General features: G+C 40.6%; 1 protein-coding gene across 3 annotated transcripts; it reads left to right on the plus strand.

Moving 5' to 3' along the window:
- esyt1b (extended synaptotagmin 1b) lies at positions 1-24390 on the plus strand. 3 transcript variants are annotated; one of them, XM_089009522.1, is made up of 50 exons: positions 1-141; positions 943-1344; positions 2409-2450; positions 4791-4925; positions 5027-5100; positions 5181-5253; positions 5344-5433; positions 5536-5591; positions 6385-6505; positions 6585-6761; positions 6941-7023; positions 7614-7662; positions 8029-8118; positions 8207-8302; positions 8640-8711; positions 9123-9209; positions 9447-9596; positions 9677-9787; positions 9870-10046; positions 10761-10846; positions 10930-10978; positions 11253-11342; positions 11419-11514; positions 11969-12040; positions 12133-12219; positions 12978-13124; positions 13199-13290; positions 13383-13557; positions 13847-14023; positions 14869-14951; positions 15018-15066; positions 15149-15238; positions 15442-15537; positions 15947-16018; positions 16239-16325; positions 16395-16541; positions 16755-16855; positions 16928-17015; positions 17086-17171; positions 17284-17401; positions 18839-19015; positions 19252-19334; positions 19424-19472; positions 19934-20023; positions 20184-20279; positions 20360-20431; positions 21394-21480; positions 22144-22290; positions 22381-22455; positions 23622-24390. In XM_089009522.1, the coding sequence occupies exons 2-50, from the start codon at positions 988-990 to the stop codon at positions 23634-23636; spliced, it is 5019 nt and encodes a 1672-aa protein (XP_088865648.1). In that variant the 5' UTR covers positions 1-141; positions 943-987; the 3' UTR covers positions 23637-24390. The 3 variants fall into 3 exon arrangements, with proteins under 3 accessions (XP_088865648.1, XP_088865646.1, XP_088865649.1); XM_089009520.1 differs by lacking the exon at positions 1-141 and adding an exon at positions 738-882; XM_089009523.1 differs by lacking the exon at positions 1-141 and having other exon boundaries at positions 739-1179.
- The last annotated feature ends 724 nt before the right edge of the window (positions 24391-25114 follow it).

Here is a 25114-nt window from a genome sequence, read left to right on the forward strand (position 1 = left end):
TTTTTCCTGATAATTTTGACGAATGTACGTACTGTCCAAGTAAATGTTTTTGTTGAAACGTGAATATCGCCTTTTTGTTTTTGCCTGCTCTAGATTCTTCATGTGTTTCGTTAAAAAAATTCAGATGAACAAACAATACAAGTGAGTACTGTACCGTCTTTCTCCCGGGGCATGCGAGCGCACACAAAATAGTGCGAACACCAGGAGCAAAGCGTTCTTCCAACTCTTTGCTTTTGAGTTTAAAGGGTGGAGTCACGTTGTATAAACTTGGTATAATACTTTCTACATGCAGTTTATCCATGTGTCACTGAACAAACCTGAATAAAGTAATGTCGGTTTGACGCTTCTAACTTCTATTTACATTTAAATTGGGAAGCGACAATTGTGTATGTACAGTAGTCTATTCCTAGCGGGGTGCCTTAAAGAAAACCCCGCATAACTTATTACAGGTTTATTGTAGTTTGACAGGCAAAATTGGAGATGATACTATGTACCAGTTTTACGAAAAAAGCTACACAATGACATTATCAAGGGGAGAATTATGAGTGTTAATGCCACCTGAAGCATGATGCTTAGTGAATTTTAAAACATATCTCCAAAGTAGTTGATCGTCCAAGATGTTTTTAGCATGGTTTGGTTCAGTCTCGAAACCAGTAAGGAGTCAAGGATGCGTACAGTATTTCGTTCCAGTGGGCGTGTTTTGTGAGATAACGGGAATGGTAAAGAGAGAAGCAGAACTCCATAGCGACTTAGGGAAAAACCACCTCAACCAGACGGATTTATTTAGCAGTTGCATTAAACATGCAGTTCGGACCCTGAATCATCTACACCGCCAATCTGGATATTTGTACTTTGACGTGAACGGTTGCTTGACGCATTAAGGTAAATGTCGGCGGATTAAGTCGATAAAAACGTTGTTTAACGGCCATTTGTTTGTTCAAGACGTTGTTTATCACCGGATCTGTGAGTTCAAAGACTGAAGGGAGAATGCAGAGTGAAGTGGAGGCGAAAGTCATCGAGGGTTCGGGCCCAGACAAGCCCGACATGAACGTGCCGAGTCACGGACACGAAGCGCAACCTCTTCCCCGAGCCCACGGGATTAATGCCGTGGCGGTTCTGTGGACTTTTGGGAAGTGCCTGGGCGCTTTGCTGCCCGTCTACCTGGCCGGATACTACCGGGTGAGCACTGGCTTGCTTGTTTGCGGTATGATGGTGTACTCGGGATGGAAGCACGCTCGCGAGGCCAAAGAAGAGAGGCTCAGGTCGGCCATTCAATTGTTCGGCGATGATCAGGAGCTCGGCAGCTTGAAAATGTCCAAAATAAAGCGAGATCTCCCTGCGTGGGTAAGACGTGTCCCAACTCACACATCTGCTTTATTGAATTGCACGACACACAGGAGCAAACCAAAAACAGCAAGCATAGAAATGGTTTTAAATGATTCATTGGCTGAAAGTGGAATCAATGCATCTGCCAGTGCATCCTGACAGCATAAGCCCAAAATGGACATGCAGATTGCCACAAATTCTTCTTGTAAAGCCACACCCAGCCGAGTGAGGTCCTTGGGAATACTTCCCGTCTGAGTGGTTTTCCACGATTGTGTTGGCAAACAAAATGCATGAAGCATATTAAGAAAGCACACTGAGGCATCTGTCACCTCTGCATAAATGAAATTCACATAGAAAAAAATGTTAACCAAGCTTTAAGTAACATCACAAACACTTCCCCTGTGATAAATATAGCGTTTTTACTGTATTTTTATTCAGTTTCCTTTTTATTTTGAAATGCTACGTTATTAATCATGATTAATAGAAGCACTGCAGCAACAATGATTTTCTTGGGACATCGATCTGCACCAGTCACTATACTTGGTGCACCGTCATGTGCAGTAGATTTGACTGAGATACATTTCTAATATAATTTGCATTTATAAATTCATCCATCTATTTATTACCCACAGCATGGGTTGTAGGTTAGCTGGAATCAAACTTTGGACAACTGGACTGGTCACCAGCTAATCACAGGGCACTTAAAAGCAAACAATCATTCACACAAAGGTTCATTTAAAGACTTTAGTGACACTTTAAATAAAATTATCCATGTGTTTAACATGCAAGCATATGGAGAAAATGCAAACTCCACACAGGGAGGATGGAGGCAAAATTTGAAGTCCGTACCTGACATCATTCACACTATTTTACAAAATGTGTATTTCATATGTTGCCACTCTCATGTAGCCAGGTTCAGTTTTTCTAAAGTGTTAGAATATGAGTAACATCTTTCAGTATGAAAGCCTTCACTATACTGCAACAAGCATAACCGTGTAAATCAAAACTCATCAAAAGTTATTTAAACTTCCTCTTGTCACAATTTAACTACAGTGTGTCTTCTTTTTTTTTCTTCATCACAGGTCAACTTTCCAGATGTTGAGAAAGTAGAATGGCTGAATAAGGTAAAAAAATCTCTTTGTCTTTTTATGAAAGCACACACGGGAACAAACGCAGCTGCTGTGTTGACTGACACGTCTGCATCAACATGTGACGCTTGCTTACGGCTGCAGCCATCTTGCAGACAGCTATGGGAACACCGCCTCTGCTTTTGCACACAGCCTGTACAGCAAATGCAGCAGCAGTACAGCATTCGTGCCAGCCAATCCACTTAATATTTCCATTTTACTGCGGCCTTGCTCACAGGAAAGGGGGAGGAGCATCCCCTAGCCTAGTATGAAGAAACTTAAACAGTAGCCTTTGTTCAAATGCTCTCCCTGCCCTCATTTCTACTTTTGTTGATTATCATGTCATAGAAAAATAACATCAATCAGGCGAATAGGATCACAAGATGTTTGGGGTGGACAAAGTGGAGTTTTGAGTTTGATACAAGCACACAGAGGCTTCCATGTGAGCAGGCATCTGATGAGTCATTCTCCACTTATGCCAGTTGTTGCCAACCTTTTATAAAAGTCACGCAGACCAACACACAACTCCAAATTTGCGCCTGCTTCTCATTCTTTTGCCCTGTGGGACTAGAATGTGTTTTTATTGGTGACGGTCGCAGCAACGTTGAGGCAACATTGAGTTGGTTTAACTCATTCACTGCCATTCACGAATTTATTCGGGAATTGAAAATATGACGTAGTGCGCCTTTCCCGAAGTGGTTTGGGTTTTGTGCTGATAAAGCGCTTGCCATAGCCTCTGGCAATGTTTTTTTTCTTTTCCTCAAGGGGGTAGCATTTCCCCTTTTTCCATGTTAGCGCTTGGTTCCAGCTTCAGCTGTTGTTCAAGCTCTATATAAACCAATATGTATGTATTGCATTGTATTTTGGACAGCCACCCTCATTTCAAGCTCATATAACTGCAGATCTATAGAATTTATGAATTAACTATTTTTTCTGATGAAAGAAGAGAGTCTAAGGTTTCTTACGCTACATTGAATGTTTATGTAGTACTAAAACTCAATATTTGGTGGGTCATGGAATTCAAGTGACAATGACAAAAACCGTGGCGCTGGAGTGGACACATTTTTGCACGTCTGGCAATGAATGAGTTAAATGCAAAAGGTCAAAACACATATTCTATACCTAATTTTTGGTTGTTTTTGTTGTTGAACATTAATAATAATAATACATTTCATTTTCAAGCGCCTTTCAAAACTCTCAAGGACACTTTACATTATGACCTCTAAGTAGACTCGCTAGCTTGGCAAACAAGTTATACCGGTACAGATTGTCATGTTACATTTTTAGAGGCATTAATCAAATAATGTGTATATTATTATGGTGCAAATTTGATTTTTCTCATTTTACTGCATGACAGTGAAAATATTGGGGAAAAAAAGTAATCTTTATGACACAATGTGTCACGTTTTGCGAGGTGGTGATGGCGGGTTCGGATCCCAAAAAGCAGGCAGGAGGGAGCAGGAGGTTGTTTGACAAATTGTATTAAAATAAAGTCAGCAGGAACAAAATGTAAAACATCAAAATGATCTGAATGGAAAAAATACAAAGTAGCAAAAGAAGACCAAAAGTAAAAGCCCGCCAAGGTTAAACAAACACGTACACTATGCATGCTGCAACCAAGCAGCAAACAAACAATGAATCGGCACCGGATGATCGTGCCAGGTGTCCTTTTAAGTGTCATTGATTATAACGACCAGCACCTGCGAGGCTGCCGGCAGGGCTGACGTCGCTACCCGCTGGTCGCCAATCTGATCGGGACGACCAGCACCTGTGCAGGTGCAGGCGGGGCCGACAGCGCCCCCCGTTGGTCGCCAACCAGATCATGACACAATGTAGCACCACCGATTGCAAATATTTTAACCCTTGCAGTGACATTATGGCAATGACAAAAAAGTAAATGCTAGTATTTTATTTTTTTATTTTTTACATATTTATGAGTGCACTATAAACACCTGAAGTTCTGTCCTGTGGCTACAAAGCGGACAATATTATTGTTGTGTTTACTTGCGTGACACCGACACACTTTGAGACAGCAGTTGAAATTAAATTATGACACGGGAAAATACATCATTGGACCTCTCACATATATGAGTACTGTACATCCCTTTACATTTTTGTAAATATTGTCATTATTTTTAAAACACAACACTTCTAACTTAACATTGCCAGCATACATTGCTGTGAAATCATTTTTGCCACCTTCCTGCTTTATATGTTCTTTGGATATTCACCACATATAAAGATTTCACTGAATCAAAACTAATTTTAATATCCCATAGAGACCACCAAAGGAAATATAAAATGCAGTTTCTAAATGCCAACTGTGTGTTGCTGTAGGTGCTGCAGCAAGTATGGCCCTTTGTGGGCCAGTATCTGGAGAAGCTTCTGGTAGAGACCATCGCTCCGTCAATCCGAGCCTCAAGCAGCCACCTCCAGACACTCACTTTCACAAAAGTGGACATGGGCGACAAGGTGACGTCTTTTTTTTTTATTTTTATTTATTTATTCTTTGCTTTGATGCTATGATTTAGACCCATTGAACTTATTTTAATGTGTCTTCTGTTTTCCTGCAGGCCATGAAGGTGGTCGGGATCAAAGCGCACACAGAAAATGACAGAAGACAGGTCCTGCTTGATCTATACATAAGGTAATATATTACCTCACACTCTCGGGCAGTTCTAATGATTACAAAATGCTCAAAAAATATGACTGACATGTTCCTTTTAGCTATGTTGGCAACGTAGAGATCAATGTGGAAGTAAAGAGATATTTCTGCAAAGCTGGCGTTAAAGGAATACAAGTGAGTCATCGTTATAAGGAGTATTGTGTACCACAAAGGAAGGAATGTCCACGTTGATGTCATATTTATTTTCCGTCTGTGTTAACGTAGTTGAATGGAATGATGAGAGTCATTCTGGAGCCTCTGATAGGAGACGTGCCCATTGTGGGTGCAGTCACCATGTTCTTCATCCGCAGACCTGTAGGTTCATCTATCTGCATTCACCTTTTACTTAACGCCCATTTTGATTGAGTTGCAATATTTGTTTTATATCTCTCATACTTTTATTTTTTGTTGCCCCAGAAACTAGATATTAACTGGACTGGATTGACTAATTTGTTGGATATTCCTGGACTCAAGTAAGTCATGCTCAACCTCATATTGTTCTCACAATATTAAAAAATGAACATTAGCTTGATTTAACCAGGCAAAAAAAGAGGACCATATTACTCCAGTGATATGTGATAGTATGATTGGCTAGTGGCTAGCCAAACATGTGACGAGCCAATCATATTTTGCCAAGGTGTATTCTGATTGGTTAAAGCAACAGGTTGATTGACACATTTGATGCCCCAGGGCATGCAGAACTGATTGTGAAGGCCTTCCAGGTAGATTTCTGACACTGGTAACAAATTATGGCCGAAATGTGATTGGTTAAATGCTTAAATACAAAAACACACATCTGGAAGCAGGACAACAGGGGAAAAGCAATGAAAGGAAGCTGTAAGACAATTTGGAATTATTTAATAAAAATTCATTGACAAAATATAATTCACATTATGATTCAGATTTAGATATTTTTAGGCCAGCACAGAAGGCCTTTCAGGCCCTGACAGCCCACCATTGGTTTCTACTGGTTATTTAAGCCAACCAATGTTGATGACTATTCTTAGTAATTCTGATTTTTTTTTATATATTATTATTCATGCTCACGGAACCTATTATGCACAAAACAACCAAGTTCAACTTCAATGATCTTTGGTTGTGTGTTAAATATGCAGGTGAATATAGAAACCTTTGTATAGTCATTATGTCGCTTTTTCCCAAGGCAGATTTTGACCATTTTGTCTTGACTATATACTACAGTAATATAATAATAACAGTGACGTTGTTTTCATGCCAGTGGAACATTTCCTCCATTTTTGTTTTCAGCGTCATGTCTGACAGTATGATCATGGATGCCATCGCTTCCTTCTTGGTGCTGCCCAACCGTCTGGTGGTCCCCCTGGTTCCAAACCTGCATGTGGCGCAACTTCGCTCACCTTTACCAAGAGTAACAGCACAGTGCACAGCTACTCATGCTCACACATTCCACATCTGTCATATCAAACGTTGTCTTTATCGTCCCAAAGGGTGTGGTGCGCATCCACCTCGTGGAGGCCCAGAATTTAGCTGCAAAGGACAGCTATGTTAAAGGGGTTATGGCGGGTTTGTCAGACCCCTACGCCATATTGCGGGTGGGTCCTCAGATGTTCACATCCCACCATTTTGACAACACAGACTCACCCAAATGGGGAGAGATGTACGAGGTAAGCAATACGGAGGTCTTATGATTATATTACAACGTTCATTCACTGTCACTCCACTCCAGACACATGGCACTGACTGTCAATGTTGCGTTTTCATTCATTCAGTGTGACCCCACGGCCATTTCCCAACCATTCTTCTGTCTGTATGCATTTCTTTGTACTTGTGTCCGGTGCACCAGGTGATAGTCCACGAAGTGCCTGGTCAGGAACTGGAAGTGGAAGTTTATGACAAAGATCCAGACCAGGATGATTTCCTGGGGAGGTACATGGGTATCATTCATATTCCTCCGCTGTAATGTGTATTTGTGTGTTTCGTGTCATGCATTTCTAGTTCTCTGTGGTGAAATAATCACATATATGGTTTGCCGCAAAGTTGATTCACTGATTTGTATTATTAAGTCATTCACTGTCAGACTATGTGCAAAAATGTGTCCACTCCAGTGCCAGGGTTTTTGTCATTTTCACTCAAATTGCAGTACCCATAGAATATTATATTGAGTTTTAGGACTACATCAACATTCAATACAGCTACGTTATATGGGTCTGGAGATATCTGAGCTTGAAATTGGGGCGGCTGTACAAAATACAATACATAACATACATATTGATTTATATAGCGCTTTAACAACTACTTAAACTGTGAAAAGAAAGTGGACAAAAGGCAAATTCTGCCCCCCGTGGAAGGGAAAAACATTGCCAGAGGTCTGACCAGCGCTTTATCGGCACCCCCTCCAAGAAAAACCAAAACACGAACACATTCGGGAATGGTGCTCCACGTCACACTTCAATTCCAGAATAAATGCGGGAATGGCAGTGAATGGGTTATGTATGTATTTTTTTCCTTCCATGTAGGACCAAATTGGATTTGGGAATTGTGAAGAAGTCCATAGCTGTTGATAATGTAAGAAAATGCTGATTTTGGTTTTGTCATCTTTTTTTTAATCTTCTTTATAATAGCATTATTTTCAAGCATTGCTAAGTGGTTGTTTTTCAATAGGATGTGAACTGAAACCTGACACAGTCTTTCCAAATATATTCGACACTGTCAGATGAGTTACCTGTCTTAAACTAACAACAAATTTCATGTTTATTTATGAATGTTATTACCAATGAATGTGTAGTTGTGGTTTCATTCTGAAGTCAACTCTCAGTTCCGCTATTACAAACTCCAAAAATAATAATATACATGTCACATTTATCACATCTGCAGTAGTTTTGAACATTTGTCAGACCGCTAAGCGGTCTCCATTGGTTTTTGTGTCCTCAGTGGTTCCCTTTGAAAGATACTCCTTCAGGTCGGGTCCATCTTCGACTGGAGTGGTTGGCTTTGATGCCTACTACCGATCGACTCGAACAGGTGAGCTTGTCATATGAATCGCATTTTTATTTTCACTCTAACCACAATGTGTCTCACAAACAATCCCTGGAAATTTCTCCTGCTCCAGATTTTGAACAAGAACGAGAATGTGACCAGTAAAACGGCCGACCCCCCCTCCTCTGCCATTTTGGTGGTCTATCTTGACAAGGCTGAAGCGCTTCCAGTGAGTCAACTAGCTCGTACGGTTGCTTCCTGTACAGTTACGCCACTGCCACTCTTCAACCATCTGTCTAGCATTCCCCACAGTTGTTCCCGTGACCTCTAAGCCTGCTCGCAGACCAGAGTGGTGGCTACTTTTAGCCCCTCCTCCCGTGACAAAATGTGTGCAACTCATTGTGGTCTGAACATAGCTGTTTGCCTTTTTAAAATGTGACTCAGAATGCTTCCTTCCTGTATACAAGTTGCAGGTTGATTTCCACTGTTTTGTTTTTCAAAATGTTCTTCTGCTATGAGTCACATGCTCTATTTTTTTATTGATTAAAAAAAATATTTTTTTGTAGATGAAAAAGGGAAATAAAGAGCCCAACCCCATGGTGCAGTTATCTGTGCAAGACATCACCAGGGAGAGCAAGGTTAGCTGAAATTAATTAACTCATTCACTGCCAGACGTGCAAAAATGTGTCCACTCCAGTGCCAGGGTTTTTGTCATTTCACTCAAATTCCAAGACCCACAGAATATTGAGTCTACATAAACATTCATTGCAGCGTAAGAAAACTCAGACTCTCGTCTTTCATCAGAAAGAAATTGTTAATTTCTAAGTTATATGGGTCTGGAGTTATCTGAGCTTGAAATGGGGGTGGCGGTACAAAAGGCAAATGCTGCCGCATCGTGGGAGGGAAAAATTCGGGAATGGCGCTCGACGTCATATTTTGGCAATGAATGAGTTAATTAATCATAAATTAATTCAAAATGAATCAATTATTTTGCCACATTTATTTGTGCTATGACTCTCACCGCTTCTTCTATTTGTCATCATTTCAAGACGTGTCACACAACGGTCGATCCTGAGTGGGAAGAAGCCTTTACCTTTTTTATCCAGGATCCACGCAAACAAGATATTGACATCCAGGTAAGCTTTCATACGCTGCTCTACCCTCAGTATTTTTTACCTTCAGTACTCACAGTATTACGTTTGCCCATTGAAATCCGATGCAAGTGACTTTGGATTGGATTGGATTGGATATGCCTTTATTAGTCTCACAGTGGAGAAATTTACATTTCACTGCAGCAAAGTGATGAAAGGAATTGGAATTTCCAGATATTGTTCAGAATTCTTAATGATTGCCTTTCAACTGCGTTGTACCAGGTGAAGGATGTTGACCGTGTACAGACACTGGGCAGCTTGACCATCCCTCTCTCTCGTGTGCTATCCTCTTCCAACCTCTCCCTGGACCAGTGGTTCCAGTTGGACAACTCCGGATCAGCCAGTCGCATTTATATCAACGCCGTTCTCCGGGTAAATGAAAGAATTGTGAATTTGGACCGTGGTTACCCATCTGAAAAGTCCATGTAAACGTGTTCTTTCACATATCGTAGATGCTGTGGTTAGATGAAGAACATATTACATCTGAGGTGTCCTCTCACCTGGAATCTGGAGGCAAACCATTACCCCAGGAGACTTCTCCTCACTCCAGCTTTGCCACAGAGGTAACGATACACCCAAAACCCGGACCTACGCCCTGTTGTCTCACCCCTCAATCTGCCGATTCTGTATCATTTGATTTATCAGGGACTGCTCAGAATCCACCTACTGGCCGGGCAGAACCTTGTTCCCAAAGACAACATGATGGGGGGCATGGTGAAAGGCAAAAGTGACCCTTATGTTAAGATCAATATTGGCGGGGAAACATTCACAAGCGAAGTCATCAAGGCCAATCTCAACCCTACTTGGAATGAGATGTATGAGGTAAATATATACCTGTATTTTCCGGTGTATAAGGCATACCGGAGTATAAGGCACACTCGCAAGGAATGGTGTATTTTCGAACTTTTTCCATATATACGGTGCAGACCTGTTCTTGCTCAATATTCTTTATTTTGTGTCTTCTTGGGCTGAACACGAGCCTATGGTGTGTTTTTTTCGGTCCCAACATAATAAAATTATCGGCAAAAAGCTCCAAGTAGGCGATCGATGTGTGCATTCAATGAGAGGCGGTGTGCAAAGTAGCGCTGGCTGGAGCGCTGTTCGGTCGTGTGCTTCCGCCGAAGATCACTCCGCCAGCCGTGGTGGGTGTGTATTATGAAAATAGTGCTTATTATAAGGTTTAATTTTCATAAATTAGAGGTTATTAAGATGAAAAGTTTGTAAGATAAGGTGTTTGTAAATTGAGGTCTCACTGTACCCCTAATGGGTTGAAGGAATGCCTACAACAGGGGTAGGGGTGTTCAATATGTAGATTGAGATCTACCAGTTGATCTCCGAGGTACGATTGGTAAATCGCATGCCAAAATGATATGACATTGTCATGAACTGACGCTTTACAAATAAATTGAGTAAGTATAATGGGTAGATCATTTTGACTTGATCATTTCAAAAGTAGCTCCCATGCTGAAAAGGTGTGAGCACCCCTGACCTACACAATCATGGCTTCAATAAACAATCAACTTTTTTCTTCCTCAGGTTATTTTAACGCAGTTGCCCGGTCAGGAGCTAAATCTGGAGGTGTTGGATAAAGATATGGACATGAAGGATGATTTCATGGGAAGGTAGTGACATTTTATATGTACAGATGAATGTTAAGTAACTAATTCGGGGTGTAATTTAATCTCAGTTTTGCCCCCTAATAAAGGCTCAAGATCAATCTAAAGGACATCATTGATTCTCAGTACACTGATCAGGTACGAACGCACAAGTATGTTCTTATGCTTATGCTGAGTTTTTACCTGGACAAATTTAAACAAAGTTAAAGAATTCCACTCAGGGAAGTTGATCTTTTGCAGTCAACGGTCATGCGACCATCATGAGAACAAATTAATTTGGTTTAAGAAAAATAGTAAAATAAATAAATAAATTGGAAGCATGAGAGAATAGCTCACACAGGGCCTTGTTTTTAACACACCCAGTTGCAGCAATTTTAAAGTGTATGTGTGTGTGGTGTCATTTTTTACTTAGTGGTACTCTCTCAATGACGTCAAGTCCGGTCGTGTTCATCTGGAACTGGAATGGGTTCCAACAGTTTCAGAAGCAGACCAAGTGGATCAGGTTGGTATAGCAGAAGCAGCACCGCTGTGAAAACAATAATGGATGTCGATTCACTTGCTCTCTTCTGCCTCTTCAGGTGCTTCAATTCCATTCCAGGCAGTCCTACCAGAACAAGGCGCTTCCGTCCGCGGGTCTTCTGTTTGTCTTCGTCGAACAGGCAGACGGTTTACCGGTAAATTTGTGGGACGATGGATTTGAGATTTTCTTGTATTCTACACATGTAAACACTAAAAGTACTATATTTTCCGGTGTATTAGGCACACCCAAAGTGTGCAGGGGACTGTACACAGCGTCACAAAGTATGTAGAAAGCAGATACAAAAACGTGTCTTAAGACTGAGCTATACAAGTGGAAAACAATGCTTCGGGCAAAAAGAACCGTACACAGTGCAAAAGTACCAAATACACACTGTAGATAGAAGAATATACGCAACCGTGTTTATTCTACAAAAGGAATGAGCGTAGTACCGCCTTTAGCCGCCCGAGGGCACTACCCCATTCATTTGAATGGCCAGGCCGTTTCCCCGTTCATTCACCTTCATTGGGGTGCAGCCTTATACTCCGGTCCGCCTTCTACATCGGAAAACACGGTAATGTTATTATTCCCCATCATTTATTTGGCAACAGCTGAAGAAGAGTGGAAAGGAGCCCAAAGTGGGAGCGGAGATAGTTCTTGGACAGATGTCCCGCAAAACTACAGTAAGACTCCGCTTCCTCATCTTTTGGTTAAAAATGCTGTGAGAACACAATTGAATGACATCCCCCGATTAACTCTTTCCTCTCCGCTGCAGGTGTGCGATCGCTCTATATCACCCGAGTGGAATGAGGCCTTCTGCTTCTTGGTCCGTGACCCCAGGGAGGATATTCTGCTGGTCAAGGTCAGTCAGACAAATATGAAATCTTTTCAAATGCAATTAATGTCATTGGGAAGGTGTTCCATTGCCAGCTCGGTGTGCTTGTTTGTTATCATCATAAAATCTCTTATGTTATGTTTTATTTTGTTTTTTTTTTAATTTAAGTTTATACGTTTTTATTTCTTTCTGACTTTCGTGTTTTTTATTATATTCATTTAAATTGGTTATAAGGTTAGCCTTATTAGCTTTTAAGTTCCAATTAGTTTCCGTTCTTTTAAAGCGCTGATGTCCAAGTCAAGGCCTGGGGGCCAAATCTGGCCCGCCACATCATTTTATTCGGCCCGCGAAAGCAAATCGAACTTGTAAAATTCAATGATGCTTGCTAAAGTCCAAACCAAAATTTCAAATTGTCCCATTTAAACCACAATTACAGTCATTATTTTTGACATCAAATTTTCTTCTTCTTCTTTTCCTTTCGGCTTTTCCCTTCAAGGGGCCACACAGCAAATCAGTGTCCTCCATCTTTGGAGGTTTGATCCGCATGTTTGTTTTGGCCAAGCTTTTACGTCGGATGCTCTTCCTGACACAACCCTCTGTATTTATCCGGGCTTGGGACCGGCACAAGAAGACTTATGTCCCTTTGTGGCTACAGAACAAGCAACTCGTTATTCATGAATTTGTTTTGCACTCTGTATGTAATATGTGCAGGGGAACTTGAGTGTATGGATGTGGAGGGGAGCTTGAGTGTATGGATGTGGAGGCTAACATTTCTGTTTCTCCAGCTCTCCCACAGCTGGGCATTGCCCATGGGTTCCTTAGTGGTTCCCATCAAGGAACTACTGGCTGAGCCTGGGCTGGTCCTGGATCAGTGGTTTCATCTAGATGGTGCCTCCCCTGAGAGTCAGATTCTTCTTCGGGCTGAACTTAAGGTAGGAGAGATTTTATCCGTATAAATGCTTCAAATATGAAGTCAAAAAAATTCTGATTGTTATTTCGATTGCAGATGCTAATACCAAGCAAGTGCCCCCGTGCCGGTTTGAAAGAAACAAAACCCTTACCCGATCAGCACAAACGTGAGGATGTTCTAATCCAGAAGTGAGTCATCTCTATCTTTGCATATCTAGAAAGTCTTCTCACACATTAAATCAATTCTATCCGCTTCTGATGCTAAATATGTGTCTTTTTAGGTCAAGTTCAGTGGATCCCCCGATCGAAACTCTGGTGCCACAAGTGATGATGGACGAAGACGTTGATGTAAAAACGCCTGTCGCTGATGTGACGGAAGATACAAACAAACGAGAATCAAATCCCGCTGCGGTGAAACCTCCTCATACTTCACCAGACGTTAGCTTTGCCAATGAGGTAATGGCATGAATGACATAATTATTATTTTTATGGACAAAAGTATTGGGACAATGAAATGAAAAAGTGATTTTTTTTTCCTCCTTTTTTTATGTAATAACGTTCCCAAAATGTTGGTGGGGGTGTCGGAATTTTTTCTGCCTTCCTGTTAATGTCTCTCGAACGTTTCTTTATGGGCGTTGCTGTCATGCTGAAAGAGAAAAGGCCCTTCCCGATAGACGTAGTTTCATGCATTTATGAGCTTATAAATGTTGATGTTGATCTCAGTTGATCCCTTTTTTCCCTAAAGGGGCTAATGAGAATCATCCTCATGGAGGCTCAAGATCTGATTGCCAAAGATAACCTGATGGGGGGTTTGAAGAAGGGCAAGAGTGACCCCTATGCAAAGATCACCGTTGGAGAGGCTACATTTAAAAGCAACGTTGTCAAGGAAAATCTCAACCCCATCTGGAACGAGATGTATCAGGTGCTTATGTAACCGGCCTCAGGCCTAGGGGGTACCTGAGTCGGTTCAAACGCGTCACAGGCAGGTAGCACTGTGAACGACGAGAAAAGACGACACGAGACAACCGTGTTAATCAGCTTCACACAACGGCATTTATGACCACTCATCAAAACATCAATTCAGCAATTTCAATATCAGAATACATTCATGTGTAGATCTATACATTCAACATCTATACATTGTATATATCCTCCACATTCGCACATGCTTATGCACGTCTGCCCGCTCGTGTGTGTTGTACTGGGAACTACAATTGACATCCAAAAATCCAAATTCATCAAAGCCACAAAATATTCATCAAAGCCACAAACAAGGTTTCATATTTAGCATCGCCCAATAATCCCAATTACTTTAACATCAGAATCTAACACTTATTATTTTGAATACCTGTGAACGACGAGGAAAGACGACACGAGACAACCGTGTTAATCAGCTTCACACAACGGCATTTATGACAACTGCGCATGCGTGAGCTGAGCCTACATCGCCTTCCTCTGTTCCATTCACAGGCGCGTAGCGCCCTCTCCTGACTTGGTAGTCTAATCGACTAACATACAATAACAGAGGTCGTTTCTAACCCCCTACACTTAGCATCCGTTGAAATAACGCTCTGTTTTTTTTAGCACAATGAAATGATCTTAAATTAAGATGGCAGTCGAAGCAATTGCTCATTAAAATCAGCAGAGCAATTAATTGCTGTGACACAGACTTTGACTAAAAATCCCAAGAGGACATACAGAAGACAAATTCAGAAGGGTTCCTTCTTTGATATGAGAGCGCTAATCTATCCTCTGGGTTCCCACCAGGTGGTGATGCGGCCTCAGGCAGCACAGGATATCCTTGTAGAGCTGTATGACAAAGACATGGACAAAGATGACTTCTTAGGAAGGTGAGAATGTGATGGAGCAAAAGTCTCAGCTCACTTCACCCACCTGTCACAAATTACTGTCAACAGGTTTAACGTCAATATGGCAGATATCATTCGCTCGCAGCACACAGACCAGGTGAGTAGACCCTCAGCTTTTTTGGGGCGGGGGGAAGATGTTTGATTAGTTTTCACTGAGTAAACGTTTGCTTATTTTGCAGTGGTACACACTGAGGGACGTTAAGTCCGGTCGTGTCCGTCTCATACTTGAATGGGTCCAAACAGTGTCCCACAATGGAACCCTGGACAAAGTAAGAACATCCTGCCCTGCTCATAATGCATGTGCAAATACTACATTGTTATTTCCAACATGGTCAAAGCCAAAAAAATATCCCTTTTTTAAACTATTCTTTATATATGCCAGGTTTTAACCAATTGTGTTACCTCTGCATCCCCTCCAGGACCCATGACAACTAAAGTGTGAAAACTGCAAAATCTGTGTATTTTTTTTCAGGCGATGCAGCTGCAGTCTTTGCAGTCATTCAAGAACAATACAGTTCCCTCTGCTGCTCTGCTCTTTGTCTATGTGGACAGAGCACACTCATTGCCTGTGAGTCAATTCTTCATTTACAAAGAGCTGCTCTCAGATAATAATCTATCTAGCTTGCTAGTTATCTCGTTAGCTAGCTCGCTACCTATCTAGCTAGCGGCTCTTTGTCTAGCTTGCTATCTATCCATCATTTTTTTTTATGGGTTACTAGTCCACAAGTGCGTTACTGCAAGTATATGTGGGTTGTCTGTATTATATATAAATTAGAATATTGTATTGTATAAATAATGGAACCAATGTGTGGTGAAAAAAATCCATTCCAATCATTTACGTGAGGTACAAGTACCTGCTTAGAATCTAATTATATTTTACTTTGTTTCAGTATATTACAAATACTGTAGATGGGCATGTTGCATCCTTGTAAATATTTGTCTAATAAATACTGCAATTTGTTTTCCTTTGCATCCAGTTTAAAAAAAGTGGCAAGGAGCCAAAGGCTGGTGTGGAGCTTATTTTTGGTAACACAACCTACAAAACAAAGGTAAGGCAATTCATGTATTCTCCTCGTGTGCATATAGCCTTTTTTGTCAATCAGGACATTTAAACTATTGTATTCATTTATTATCAGTGACACAACTCCACAGTTGAGTTTCACAGAATGTAATGGATAAGCAAAATATGCTACCACAAACAAGCTAATAATAGGGAATTAATTCATTCGGCTCACGCCTAATTTAATTGACCGACCTTCTCATGTGAAGGTTTGCGATCGCACAAGGTCCCCCGAGTGGAAGGAATCTTTCTATTTTTTGGTCCACGTCCCGACTGAGGAGATGCTCGTTATCAAGGTAAATCCTCATTGTATCAAAAGCATACGATTTCTCTGGAAGTGTACTCTTCTGATATTTTGTCTGTAGTTATCCAGTGCTTGGGACCAGCCAATGGGTTCACTGGTGTTTCCCGTGAAAGAGCTGCTGTCAGAACCTCAGCTGGTCCTGGATGAGTGGTTCCCTCTGGATGGAGCCTTGCCTGAAAGTGAGATCCTACTTAGGGCTGAACTCAAGGTGGGCGTATATCATCATTTTTCCATCATATCTGTATCTGTATCGTGCGTGTGCAGGTCACATAATTGTAAAACAGAATAATTCAATAAATTTAGGGTCGTTTAGCCATGGTGGGAACATATATTGAATCAATTTTGATTGGACTCCAAAATCCTACCCAGAATTTTTATTATTATTATTAATTTGAGTGTTATTTTGAATGTTTGCGAACAGATATTGAACTCAAGGATGTCACAAGCCCCACAGCCTTCTGGTTCAGCTGCAGTGAAAACAGCCATGGGCACCTCTGTCAAAGATGAAGATGCCTTAGATGAGTGAGTTGTTTTATTTCCCGCTTTGCAGGCTAAAAACAAATGATGCTAGTTTACCCACATTTGTTTTGTCAGTCTCGCTAGAGTAACCAGCCAGGAGAAGTACTCGGATGCAGCAAAAGATGAGACAAAATCCTTCACAATTCAGCCTGCTGATTCTGCAGTGAGTCCGAGCACGTCATTGCTAAAAGGTCTGTCTCGTTTCACCTTTATAAACCGCACTTGCGCTTCAGTTGGTAGAGGATCAAGCAGATGATGAACAGCAGCAAATTCCGCTAGACCTTCAGCTTCATCCAAACGACATGGGGCTACAGGATGAGTAAGCTTGGAACAGCCACCATTTGATTTTTAACTCCACTTTGAATTTGTTTATGGCGATTTCTAACTTTGTGTGCGTGTGTGTGTGTGTGTGTGTGTGTGTGCATGCGCAGTACTGGTCATGGTGACCAGGACCACCTCACAGCGTCCAGTTCTCCTGCTGAGCCCTTGAAACCCAAAGTTGATATTTCTACCCAACACACAATGCCAAATCAAAGCTTTGGCACTGAGGTAAGTATACGATAACTCGCCAGTCAAATACAATAGTTGTCCTTTGAAATTATTGTTACATTATTTTATCAAGGAGTACAATGTACACATAGAAGAATTTCAAATATTCATCAAAAATGTGATTACACATGCTGTTTAAAAAAAGACAGAGTTGACATTTTTTTGCGACTGCTCTTCCTCTTGATGATGAATCAGCCCCGCATGGCTTTTGCCAATCATAGTGAATCAACTAGGCCACTTCCAGTTTTCTTTGACTGCTATTGTGAAACGGCCCTCCGCATTTTGCGTGGATCTGATCGGCATCTTTTGTATGAAAAGCAAAGACTTGAAAACTTACTAGTTAAAAAAAAGCCAACAAAAATAACTGTAATCAAAAAAACATTTTTATGATGGAGAAAAGATTCCACTTATTCCCTCTTTCGCAATTTTGAATTTACTATGCATTTATACAAATGTCAACGGTCAAGCTTTGTTGCTTGAATGCATAGCAATTTTATCATAAAAATCAAAAATCAACAGATGCATAATTTGTAAAATGGCTTCAAATAACTTCTACTTTACAAAGATTCCACGGCATATAGCTATATTTTACGTTTTAAGACTTGCGCTGAATATTCAGGAAGTCTTGTTTTTGAGTTGGTTACGAGTCCGTACGTGACGTCACTAAAGGACCGCCCTTAACCGTAAAAAAGACGCATTGTAGCGGTCCTTCCATCACGTCAATGTATTTTGCTGTACTTGTTTGGTCTGGGGACCTCGTATTGCACCCAGAAGCCGCCAGAAGGCCAGAAGAGGGCGTCCAAGCGCCATATAAGGAATTTATCAGCTTGTGTAAACAGAGGTGGCCATAGGATGTCACCATTTTGTGCCTCTTTTTTTGGGTGAGAGATTTTCCCCCAATGTTGCCTCAAAATGGCACAAATAAATTCTTTAATCGATTGCAAACATGTATGCTTTCCTCTTTTGAACTATTCGAATCATATTCATAACTGGATGTGTAAGAAGAAAGCATATTCTCTGAATCTGAAGCCATTGTTTTGATTCACAAGCAATGCAATACGTCTTGGTGTGACGTCACGAACTGGGGGCGGGACTTTCTGAAAATGCCCAATTCGCAGCTCAATTTTTTGCAGATTTTGGACACTTTAAGTCATTTTTATTGGTGTTTTTGTAAAAATTGTAATTGTAAAAAAAAAAAAAAAATGACATGGCGGGCCAGATTTGACCCCCGTGCCTTGACTTTGACACCTGTGTCATCGGGCATGAATCAGGAAGTCACAAATGAACTGATAGAAATGTATTTTTCATTTTGTATTCCTTTGCACTTTTTTGTTTTATATATCAAGGCTAAGACTAAAAAAACACTTACCAATGTCTTGTCATGTACTGTATATTTAATTATTATACACAATGAAATATTCTCGTCACATGTTGCAGGGCTTGCTGAGGATTCACCTGCTGGAGGCCCAAAGTCTTGTTGCCAAGGACAACCTGATGGGGGGTTTGAAGAAGGGCAAGAGCGATCCTTACGTTAAAATCAGCGTCGGAGGGGTTACGTTCAAAAGCCATGTTGTCAAGGAGAATCTCAACCCAACATGGAACGAAATGTATGAGGTAAATGTTGATCAACTTTGTCAAAGTTTTTTTTTTTTTTTGTAAGCCTCCGTCAACGTTATGATCATTTCAAAGTGTCAGAAATGAGATAAAAGTAAAATGACTTTATATTCAAATTCATAGTTTATTGTAGTGATTAAAACCACGTGTTTTGGTTAACGTTTTGATGATTTGGTTGCGTTTCATTGGTTGAGCTTTGCGTCAATATCAAACGAAGCATTTTTTCCCTTCTACAGGTAGTTTTAAGCAGCCACGGTGTGCAGGAAATTCAACTTGAAGCCTTTGATAAAGATTTTGATTCTGACGATTTCCTGGGCAGGTTTGTGTCATGCGCGCTTGTCACAAAATGTGGTTTGAGAATAAATAACAGATGTGAACTGATTAAATGTATGTCGTCACGTCACATAGGTTCAGTCTCAAACTCAGTGAGGTGATCAGGTCACAGTACGTAGATCAGGTTTGTCAAGTTTAACTCATTCACTGCCAGTCGATGTGCAAAAAAATGTGTCCACACAAAATGTGTCCACACAAAAAGTTAATTCCTAAGTGATATGTCCGAACTTATCTGAGCTATAAATGGGGGTGCATGTACAAAATACAATACATACATATTGGTTTATATAGTGCTTTAAGAACAGCTGAAGCTAAAACAAAGTGCTAACACGGACAAAAGGTAAATGCTGCCTCCTCGTGGAAGGGAAAAACATAGCCAGAGGTCTGACCAGCGCTTTATTGGCACCCCCGCAAGAAAAACCAAAACCCGAACAAATTCGGGAATGGTGCTCCACAGTCACACTTTTCAATCCCCGAATAAATTTGGGAAAGGCAGCGAATGAGTTCATTTTTTGGTGGTTGTTCTTTCTTCTTTTTTCCCACTCTGTACTCTTGCATCCGTAGCTAACATAACTTATGTTGCAGTGGTACACTTTGAAGGATATAAAATCCGGGCGTCTTCACCTGATCCTGGAATGGGTTCCGACAATGTCGCGTTCTGCCCAACTTGCTCAGGTTTGGATTTTATTCGATACAACGTTGACTCGAAGACTGTTGTTCAAATGTTATCTTTTATTTATTAAGTGGTAATATTATTCGGTTGCACTGAAATATGTTACAAATGTGATTCTTTCCGTTACCTAAAATGGAATATTATATATTATATTTAATGCAGGTTGTGCAGCTTCAGTTTCTCCAGTCATTTAAGAACAAAGCAATCCCCTCAGCTGCTTTACTATTTGTCCATTTGGAGCGAGCGCACTCGTTACCCGTAAGTCACCGATTGGCCTCTCCATGCATTGTAAATGTCTAACAAATCGTTCTTATCACTACATGTCCATTTTTTCCCAGCTGAAGAAAAGTGGAAAGGAGCCCAAAGCGGGAGCCGAGCTTGTGCTTGGTGACACAACCTACAAAACACAGGTGAGACTCACAGAGTCATCAAATGTACCCTGAAACAATTTAAAGGACAACCGACACCATTTTTTTGTTTCCTAACTGACATCGGAAAAACGTTTTATAGCATCTAAAATACCCAGAACACGCAGGCTGATATTTTTAGTCAAATGCAAAACACCAATAAAAATGACTTAAAATGTCCCAAAACGACTTCAAAATGACCCCGGAAATGGCGAGTTTCAGAAGGTCCCGCCCCCTTGTTCGTGACGTCACCCCAGGACGTCTTGCCTTGCTCTAGAATCAAAACAATGGCTTCAGATTCAGAGAAGATGCTTTTCATCCAGTTAGTAATATGATTCAAATAGTTCTGAAGAGGAAAGCATACATGTTTGCAATCGATTAAAGAAGTACTTGCGTATCAATTCGAGCCGCCATGACTCCAATGTAGCGTCACAGAAAATACACAAGTAGGCCACCGAGCTGTTGTGAGGAATGAATCAGCCCGTTTCCACAGGCTGATAAATTCTTCACATGGAGCTTGGACGCCCTCTTCTGGCGTAACACGAGGTTTTCCGACCAAACTCCAATGTAGCTCCTCAAAAATGTACAAGATGGCACCCAAGCTCCATTGGAAATGGGTTGATTTGTCTGCTGGGAATTTCTGTCAACTAGTATAGTCTTGGTGCAACACACAACGATTCACCATCGCGTTATTTATGCTTTTTCCTTCTAATTTCGCCATCAACACTGATCAACACGATGTTTTCAGACCAAACAAAGTACCCAAAATGCATTGTGTCTCACTTTCTCGGTTAGGGGTGTTCCTTCAGTGACGTCAGAAATCGTCACCAACTCGAAAACAAGACTTCCTGAATTTGAAGTGATTTGACAAATTATGGACACAACTTGTCCAGAGGCGTCGGTTGTCCTTGAAATCACCCCCCGAAAAATATATTCCCTATATTTGCTCTTTAATATTTCTCAAGCTATGCGACCGCAGCACCAATCCTCAGTGGGGTGAGTCGTTCTACTTCCTCGTGCGCGACCCTCAACAACAGATGCTTGTACTCAAGGTAAAGCCGGTTCCATCATTTATGTTCACTTAATATACAATACAATACAATACAGTACAATACAATACAATACAATACAATACAATACAATACAATACAATACAATAAATACATCCTAATTTATATAGCGCTTTCACAACAGCTGCACTGTAACAAAGCGCTTCACATCATAGTCAACACAAAGCAAAATAATAAACAACAGGAACATAAAAACTTGGACAGTTGTGCAATCTTAACGACTGTCCCGATGATGTTTTTCATATAAGACAAAGACTTTATTACATGAAGCAGTTTTAGATGAAAGAGGAGAGGATGAAAGCCTCCTTTTCACTAGTGGATCAGAGATGTCACGGTGGAATGTTCACGTCTGCGACAAGCTAAATTTTGAAAGCAAACATGAAGCTGTAGCGTCCATTGACAGTTTCTTCCTTGATGAATGTCGTGGCCAAAAATGCTGAAAAACAATCCGGTCAGCAGGACACACAACAACACAAAGTGACAAAAGACAACACAAAAACAATTAAAAAAAAAAGCTATGCTCGTGAGAGCCGAGAGTTGCCTACTCGGGTGCCATCCTGGAAAAAATAAAAAATAAAAAAAATTGTCTTCCTTTTGCTTTTATATGTTTACCAGTAAGTCGGAATTCATTGTTTCACATGGCAGTTCTCCAGCGGCTGGGACCAGCCGATGGGTTCTCTGGTGGTTTGCGTAAGCGACCTACTGGCGCAGCCACAGCTGGTCCTGGATCAGTGGTTTCATCTAGATGGAGCGTCACCCGACAGCCGGGTTCTATTGAGGCTTGAGCTCAAGGTGCAAATGAAAACACGCAGTTTACTCCAACACATACAGTGGTGTACTAGTGGCCATCTCCTGTTGCTTATTTGTACTTTTTTTTAATAGGTTCTGGAGACTAAAATGGTGGAGATGATCACCGATGGGACTTTGCCTTGTGCTGAGGCGAATAATAAAGGGCAGGTGAATTTACTTACTTAATGACGTCATTCCTGTAAATGCAATTTTTTTCATCAAATCCAATACAATGATACCTTAGTTTACAAACTTAATTGGTTGCCAGAAAGTGTGAGTAAGGCAAAAAGTTCATGTGCCAAACATTTATTTCCCATAAGAAACCATTGAAAATGAAATAATCCGTTTCCAGGTCCCCATAAAACATAATTTTCTACTAAATAAGCCTTAAAACTAAACAAAATAGACCTTGTTTTATGTATAATAAATGTGCTATTGTATTCTAATTATTAATTAATTGGGTCCGAGAGGTCAGTAATTTGATCTGTGCTGTATGTCATGCATATTAGCATATTTGACAATAAAGTTGACTTTGACTTGAATTAAAGAAATAAACTGTACTGTATAATAAAGTCGTTTTATTTACCTTTGTGATGGTCGTTGAATTAGTTTCCTCTTGATGATATCCGAGTGAAGTTGCCGTGCTTTCTCGCCGATAATACCCTCACTCACACTGTCCCCTGCGAGCTGCTTTTCGTTAATCCAAATCAATAGAAGTTTTTCAACCTCTTCTATTGCCTAAGAACGTTGGATAGAAAACACAGAAACATCCTTAGCCACAGGTAGCAATGATCAACTTAGCGTACTGGTACTGGGACGCTAAGTCACCCAAACGCACACCTCGTTCGTGTTTCTCGATCATCTCCTTCTTCTGCTCCACCGTAATTTTCTTTTGTGTCCTCTTCGGCTTAACAGAAGCCTGTGGTGGGGTCTTTTCTGGTCCCATAATAGCAAAAGTACTCCACACGATAACAAACCACATCTGCGCTCAAAACGGGGTGTTGAAAACTAGTCCGCCAGCCACAGTGGCGCTGTTCAACCGTGTGGTATCGTGTTCTTCCGCCGAGAACTAGTCTGCCAGCCATTGTGGCGCTCCATGTGTTTCTCGAAAACTAGTTTGTATGCCAAGATTATATTCTCGCGAATTTAATGTTCGTAATGTTCGTAAACTAAAGCGTTCGTAAACTGAGGTATCACTGTATTATAAAATGCGACTCTCCAGATAAAAAAAAAACGTTAAAATCATTTTCAGTTTGTTATTTTGAGGTATGTAATAACATTTTTATACATCTTTTTAAACAAATCCCCAATCAAAGATTCTCTTCTTGTTCCAGGTTCATTCTGCATGATGAAGCAGAGTAACGAAGACGCTGATGTCATCGGGACTCAGACGCGGCGCTGCTGCAGCTTACACTTGATGCCTTCTCTCCACTTTCATAAAAAAAAGGATGCCGCTGTTGCAGGCTCGCTTGCGCCAAAACGCCCGCAGTTTAGAACTCTTTGTGCTAACTTGCACTGTACAAGTACTCAAAACGCTCATATAACACAGCCATCCGGCACGAGGTACAAACTAGAGGAGAACTTGACTTCGAGAATAATAATAATAACAATAATAATAAAAATATGGGAGAATTCACGGAAAAATTAAACGGCTTGAAAACATGTTACGATGTAAAGAGCAAATACCATTTCAGTATTAGCAACCTGCTATCTAACTGAAAACAGCAGCTTGGCTTGCTTGGGTTTGATGTTGCTTCTTTAAGATATATATTTTATAAAATTGGAGTTTTTGTTTGTTTTCGCACCAGTTAAATGCAGTTTGAGTTGTGTATATTTGCAAAAAAATACACACGTGTTTTTGTGTGTGTTGGACAATGGATAATAAAAAAACATATTGTGAATCTTTGAGGACGTTTTTGAATTTCAGGTAAACATTTGGTACACCAGAGACCAGAAAAAAAACGACCAAACAAAATCATCATACTGTTACACAAATATACTGTTATACCAGCACTGCTCAATACGTCGAATTGCGATCGATCAATCGATCTCCAAGTTACTATTGGTAGATCGCATGACAAGGCGACGTGACATTGTCATGAACTGACGCTATACAATACAATAAAGTTGAGTTGTTTTTTTTAAACTAGACGTTCGCCAATCAGCCATCCCTTCTTTTGATTGATACACCGGACAACCAATAAGATGACATCTCATAGATTTCATCATTGTTATACTCGAAAGGAGGAATTTGCGCACATAGCCACTACTAGATGGTGCTAAAGTACTTGCCCTTGTTTGTCACCCATTTTCTTGATTCACGAATCGATACAAGAATCTTCTTTTCCTTTCGGCATTTCCCTTCAAGGGGTCGCCACAGCATAATACATTTAATTTCCTTTCAAAACTCTCAAGGTCACTTAACAGTCACAGCTAACAACGAATAAATAAAACATTGCTTGCCTATTCCAACAACCATAACACAGATTCAGAAACAGTCTTTCCACTTCTGTTCCTCAGGCTCGAACACATTACTCTGACAGCGACAAAGGTTCAAAACACAAGGGTGCGCACACACGAAAAAAAAACTTACCACTTCTTTTCTGTACAGTTTTCAATTTATTTATAACAATATCTGTTATTTAGTTTGCAAAGTACTCCCGCAAAAATGAAACATTAGTATCTCTCCAGAAGAAAGTCTGGGCCTCCATGCATTATGTACTATAAAAGCTAGGTGTCATTCATTTGAAGAAAAAAAAAACATTCAACAACAATCAGAAAATTAACGAATTTAAGCAAAATTGCTGCTCGGGGAAGCAAAATGATT

This window comes from Hippocampus bargibanti, linkage group LG12 (assembly GCF_051943395.1).
Source record: "Hippocampus bargibanti isolate YZ-2025 linkage group LG12, ASM5194339v1, whole genome shotgun sequence".
Classification (NCBI taxonomy): domain Eukaryota; kingdom Metazoa; phylum Chordata; class Actinopteri; order Syngnathiformes; family Syngnathidae; genus Hippocampus; species Hippocampus bargibanti.

Coding starts and splice junctions, on each gene's coding strand:
- esyt1b (XM_089009522.1), top strand. CDS start 988: ATGCAGAGTGAAGTGGAGGCGAAAGTCATCGAGGGTTCGGGCCCAGAC. Junction 13,125..13,198: donor TTCTTCGGGCTGAACTTAAG/GTAGGAGAGATT, acceptor TTTCGATTGCAG/ATGCTAATACCAAGCAAGTG. Junction 17,402..18,838: donor ATCAAAGCTTTGGCACTGAG/GTAAGTATACGA, acceptor CACATGTTGCAG/GGCTTGCTGAGGATTCACCT.